Genomic DNA, 5,808 nt, shown 5'->3' with positions numbered 1-5,808 from the left:
GCGGGAGCCGGGCGGGGCTCCGGGACGGAAGAAGCCCGGCGCTAGGAAGGGGCGTGGAATTGGGTGGGAGGACCTCGCAGCCGCTAAAACCGGGGCGGGTTGGTTTTTGCGGGCGGTGGGAGGAACCCCTGGGCGGCCTCAGCCTGTTGCTGCCCGAGTGCTAGCAGCTGTTTCCTGGTCCTGGTCCGGCAGACCCACCCCTCCGGCCCCCACTTCTTGAACTTTCACCCCCGGCGCGCGACGGCGGCGGGTCACGTGATCAAGGCCAACATGGCCGCCGCCGCCGCTGGGAGCTGAGGTGCCGCCGCCGCCGGGCAGCCGGGGGGAATCCGCCCGCATCGCCGCCCTCGCCGGCCGGGCGGCCGCGGGGCCCGGAGCGCCGGAGGCCGGGGCTGGGGCGGCACCGCGCGGCGGCCTCCGGGGCCCGCTAGAGCAGCCCCCGGCGGCTATGCCGAGGGCCCGGAGCGGCCGGCGGAGCAGGGGGGCCGGCGGGAGGGAGGAAGTAGGTTTGTTTACGGGCTGTTTGGGGCGGGGCACGCCTGGACCGGGGTCCGGGGCTGGGGCGGGGGCTGGGATTCCCGACCGCGCTGACGCTGTCTTCTCTTTTTTGCATCTGCCCGGGATTTTCTCCCAGACCTTCTTGCGAGTGCGAGCCAACCGGCAGACCCGACTGAATGGTGAGTCTTGCGCAGCCCCTCCCTTCGCCCCACCCCCGGCCTCCTCCCTCCCTCACTGCCTGCAGCTCCTGGCTTGCCTGGGTCTCTTCTACGTTAGGGCCCGTTGGTTTCCTCGCAATCACAGCGCCTCAGTGTGTGCCTACTGAGGCTGCCGCCCTCAGTTTCCCCATCTGTTTAATGGAGATGACGGTTGCCAGCTCTTGCGTGAGCCTCTTTAGGCCTTGAAGGACCCTGGGGCACAATAAGTGGCGGAGAATGAGGAACAAGCCACACAATTCCACTTGGGAGCTCCGCTTTGAATTTGCAAACTGCTGGGACCTCACTGTACAAGCCGGCAGGGCGCTGAGAATGTTTTTCTTCCAGTTTTTAATCAGTGCCCAGTCGTGTGAATACAGCCTCTCTGCTGAGACTTGACAATGCAGTGAGATCTGGAGTTCCCACGGCAACAGGAACTAACTCATCCCAGGGCTCTTTGAGTTATCAGTCAGCCCACATTTCACAAAGGTGATCAGCGTGGGCTCAACAGCTCTTAGAGGCCTTGTCTGAAAGCACGCTGTGTATGCACTACCTGGCAGCCGCCCCCCCGCCCCCAACCTTTTGGATTCAAACCTCTGGAGCATTCCTGTTTGCTGAACAAACTGGATGATCTAGTTTTTTGTGCTAACTAGGGTGTGGTATATCTGGGGGTTGGATGTAAGGGGCTTGGGGGTCTCTGGACCAGCTGGTAAGGGCATCGATGTTCAAGATCCCCAGTTCCTGCCACTTGGTTTCTGCTGCCAGGCTGGGCCCCAGATTGGGAAAAGGAGAGCATTTATCACGGGCCGGCACCATGTTAAGCATCTTTATCATAACTGAGAGGGAGTGATAACACTCGTTTTGTAGATGAGAAAACTGAGGCTGGGACAGGTGAAGCGATTTGTTGAAAACCACACAGCTGGGGTATAGCCAAGCCATGGTTTGAACCGGTTAACCCACTCCAGTATTCTTGCCTGGAGAATTCCATGGACAGAGGAACCTGGTTGCAAAGAGTTGGACACTACTGAGTGATAAACACACACCTACCTCCAAAGCCTGTGCTGCTTGGACCATGCCATGCTGCCTCCTTGGCAATACTTTGACTTTTCCTATTAGTGGAAGCTTCCAGGTAGGGAGCACACTTTTCCCTCTCATGCTTTACTAAGCTTAGTTCAGGACTTAGAAGATGGATGGCAAGAAAATAACCAAACCTGCCTTGCTTATCTGAGAATTTCCACGTGATGCCCAGTCTATCAGAGTGCTTTCCTGGGACCACAAGGAGTTTTCCGGCATGGGTGGCTTGGGCAAGGAGAGCAACCAGGGTCCTACCTTACTTGGCAGTCCTGTGAGATTCACCTGTTTATTCAATTAGCAGTGTCTCTCATAGTCTCCTTCTTACCAAAGAGGCATTCCCTCCGGCTCTAGGCAAGTTAGGGGAGGCACCTTTGTACTGCTGCACGGCTCCATACAGCCTTCTCGAACTCTCAGGGTCACTTGCTCAATGCCTTTCTGGTATCTAGCATCCCTTCTCCACCCCAGCCCTGGCTCTAGAGTGTCAAGGTGGCCTGAGTCTGAGATTCCAAGGATTAGGACAGTCAAGGTGAAAGAGTCTAGATCTTTGTCTACAAAATCAAGTGGGCACCAGAACATGGTCACATCTTCTATAGTGAGAGCACCGGAAACTGAGGAGATGGGCCAGGCTGCAGGCCACGGTTTCTCAAACTCCATGCTTAGTCCTGGTGGGATGGTGGCTTTCCTGTTGATTTGGGTCTTTCTAGGGCTACCCTGTTCTGGAGTAGCACCCTGCTTCAGGCCCTCAACAGGCAGTAGCTGGGGTTCCAAGTGCTGCCCTAGCACACTCACAGGATCCATCTTTGTTGATACTGATCAGTTGGGGCACTCTTGGGACAAGAGAGCATTCAAAGCTATGGAGTAAGGCATGGTTTCCTATCCTGCCTTTGCCACTTTTTAGATACCTGGGCCAGAGAAGGCAATGGCACCCCACTCCAGTACTCTTGCCTGGAAAATCCCATGGACAGAGGAGCCTGATAGGCTGCAGTCCATGGGGTCACTAAGAGTCAGACATGATTGAGCGACTTCACTTTCACTTTTCACTTTCATGCATTGGAGAAGGAAATGGCAACCCACTCCAGTGTTCTTGCCTGCAGAATCCCAGGGACAGGGGAGCCTGGTGGGCTGCCATCTATGGGGTCGCACAGAGTTGGACACGACTGAAGCGACTTTAACAGCAGCAGCAGCGGCTACCTGGGCAACTGCATGATTGAACTTTAAGTATCTTTATCTGGCAAAATGCTTAATGCAACCTGGTTTCCAGATATAGAATAAAATGAGCTTCCTTGAGTAAGGTAGCTAAATCTTACACAGTTGAAGCTCTAAATTGTAACTTACCAGCTGTCACATGCATCACCATTCACCAGTGTCTCACTCCCTAGCCTGCATTGATGAGCCTTCCACTAGGGTCAGTATCCACAAGAAGGTTCTTTCTGGCCTTGCAGTGGGGAACCCTTCCTTCCTTGGCTGACTCCACCCCCACCCTAATCAGTCTGGTCTCCAAGTGGCTAGCTCTGCATCAAGGGAGGGGATAGAGGGAACAGAGTCCCTTGTTTTGACCCCTTCCTGCTTCAGTGACAGGAGGGCTGCAGAGAGGGATTAGTGAGCTAATTAGAAATGATTGCATCTCTCAGCATTAATTAGTAGTGCTGTGGGCTTGCAGTGTGCACTTTGGAATTGAGCCCCCTCTGGGACAGCATGGCAGGCAGCCCTCTGCCTCGGGGGCCTGCCAGCCCCTCTTCACTGATTAGAAATGATGGAACAGGTTTGGATAGGCACAGTAAGGGCTACCCTCTCAGGATATCCTGGACTCTCTGACTCAGACCCTCTGTACCTTTATGACTGGGCCTCAATCTCCTCTTCTGTAAAATGGAGCCAGTGGACCTGAGAGAAATCCTCCCTGGGATGATTCTGTATAGGACACTGAGGGCTGTACCTCAGGCCTGCTGGCCCAGGAATAAAGCGGTTTTAACTGATAAGTGAACAGCTGGCCAAATCAGGCCCCTGGAGAGACTTTGGATTCTAGCCAAGAGGTGATCTCTAAAGTTGTGTGTCTTGACTCTAAAAGCCTGTGATCTTGGCCTTCTGGGGAGATACCTAGTAAGTGCCAAGGGGAGCATTTTTGCTTACTGGACTCATTGAGCACCACAGGTAGGCAGCTGTGGGTTGAGCTTGAGCCAGCTGTGGCCAAAGAGTGGACACTCGGCTGGCCTAGCACCAGTCTTCTCCCCAGGTGCTCGTGGCAAGGCCCAGACCCCAAAGGAGCTGAAGGTGCCACATAACGAGGTTGAGATTGGGCATGAGCCAGAGGGCTAGTGGCTGGCAGGAGGTCAGGAAACGTCAGTCCCACTGGGACTTGGGAGCTCCAGTGACATCTGCCTGTTGTGTGGTTTGTTTTCGGTTTCTCCATGCAGCTCGGATTGGGAAAATGAAACGGAGGAAGCAAGATGAAGGGCAGGTATGTCCCCTGTGCAGCCGCCCCCTGGCAGGATCGGAGCAGGAGATGAGTAGGCATGTGGAGCATTGCCTTTCTAAGGTAGAGGGGCCATCACCACCTACCCCGTCCCCTTCCCCTGACACTAGCCGCTGACTGCCTCCAATCTCTGGGCTGTTGGGGTCTCCACGCGGTCTCAGCAGCTGCTTCTTCTCTGTTCTTTGCCCTCTTCCTTTGCTTTCACTCTCCCACTCCTCCCCTGGGGCTCCAGTGGAAAATTACTGGGGAAAAGCCCAGGTCTTTGACCTCGCAATTGGTTTACTTCCAAGGAGCCCTAGAGCTGGGGGCCTGTGGGGCACACTGCAGCGGGGGGCCTGGGCTGTGCCTTCCTCGCAGGCCCTGGGGAGCAGGTCGGGGTGGCCTGGGACCCGCATGATCCTGCTCTGCTCTTCACAGAGGGAAGGCTCCTGCATGGCTGAGGACGATGCCGCGGACATCGAGCATGAGAACAGCAACCGCTTTGAGGAGTATGAGTGGTGCGGGCAGAAGCGGATACGGGCCACCACTCTCCTGGAAGGTGGTTTCCGAGGTACAAGCAGCCGACACCTAGGCAGTGGCACTGTGGTGGCCAGGCCTCTGCTGGGTAGCCATCTGTGGGAGCCAAGAGGCCAGGGCTGGTGGCTGGTCATCCATTTGGCCACATGGGAACTGCTGCTGGCAGGGCTTCTTTGTGACCGTGCTGCCTGCCTGTGATGTGCATATTAAAATGGATGTATTTGGGTGGGGAAATGGAATTGTGAGGCTGAAAGCTAGGAGTGACGAGGGGGGCTCTCCGCCTCGGGTGATGCATTGAAGGTGACAGCCAAGCCGCGTTAGCACCTGCATAAAATATTAAAGGGACGGTTATGCATTTATCACTCCATCCCTCTTAAGGCTGATAAATGAGAATCCAGCAACCTGCTGTACACCTCCAGCACTGGGGGCCCCGAGGGCTTCCAGGCAAACACATTGGATTTTCCTCCTCCTCCTCCTCAGCCCCATGTCAGGGAAATCAGTTACAGAGGAGAGAGTGAGTTATGGCAAAATTTGACCTCCCATGAGCTTCATTGGTGAATCTAATTTTAGCTGTGATCCCATCCCTTCTCCCTGGGCGCCCTCTGCCCTGAAGCAAGTGGGGCCTGTGCCCAGCTGCTCCTGCTTCCCTTGAACTTGCTGTAGAGGGCCCTGCCGGGACCTTCCCAGCTCCACCGCCCACCTGGATCCTTGGAGAGACGTGGCTTGGCCCAGTGGAAGTCCCCCACCCCCACCAGGTTAAATAGCAGACTGGTAGGCACCCAGACCTGTGTCCTCTTGTTGCTGCTCCCTGCCGTGGGCAGGGCGAAGGGGGAGCTGTCTTGCCGCCCAGCCTCCAGCTCAGTGCTCTCGCCGCGCACAGGCACAGCTGGCACTGCAGCTTGTGGTCATTAAGTGAGCCAATCTGCTTCCCATCTGCCTCCAGTTCCCTGGGCAGCACCCTTGGGAGGAGCGCTGTGTCTGGTCCCTTGGGAATATTGCGGCAGCTGAGAGGAGGGTCTCTGCCTCACTGGGGCTATGCTTCTAGGGCTGGTGATG

General features: G+C 56.1%; 1 protein-coding gene across 2 annotated transcripts in view; it reads left to right on the top strand.

Moving 5' to 3' along the window:
* Positions 1 to 5,808, top strand: part of RNF220 (ring finger protein 220) — a 227,561-nt gene that overhangs the window by 207,583 nt on the left and 14,170 nt on the right. Inside the window, exons 1-4 of one of the 2 annotated variants that reach the window (XM_043461547.1) lie at positions 75 to 502; positions 635 to 677; positions 4,178 to 4,299; positions 4,654 to 4,786. In XM_043461547.1, the coding sequence (XP_043317482.1) occupies positions 449 to 502; positions 635 to 677; positions 4,178 to 4,299; positions 4,654 to 4,786 (352 nt within the window). In that variant the 5' untranslated portion in view covers positions 75 to 448. Of the gene's footprint in view, positions 1 to 74; positions 503 to 634; positions 678 to 4,177; positions 4,300 to 4,653; positions 4,787 to 5,808 lie in introns of those variants that run through there. The other variant, XM_043461548.1, reaches the window with a different exon arrangement.

The sequence above is a fragment of the Cervus canadensis genome, chromosome 2 (assembly GCF_019320065.1).
Source record: "Cervus canadensis isolate Bull #8, Minnesota chromosome 2, ASM1932006v1, whole genome shotgun sequence".
NCBI classification, from domain to species: Eukaryota; Metazoa; Chordata; class Mammalia; order Artiodactyla; family Cervidae; genus Cervus; species Cervus canadensis.
This window is presented reverse-complemented; position numbering and strand designations above follow the sequence as displayed.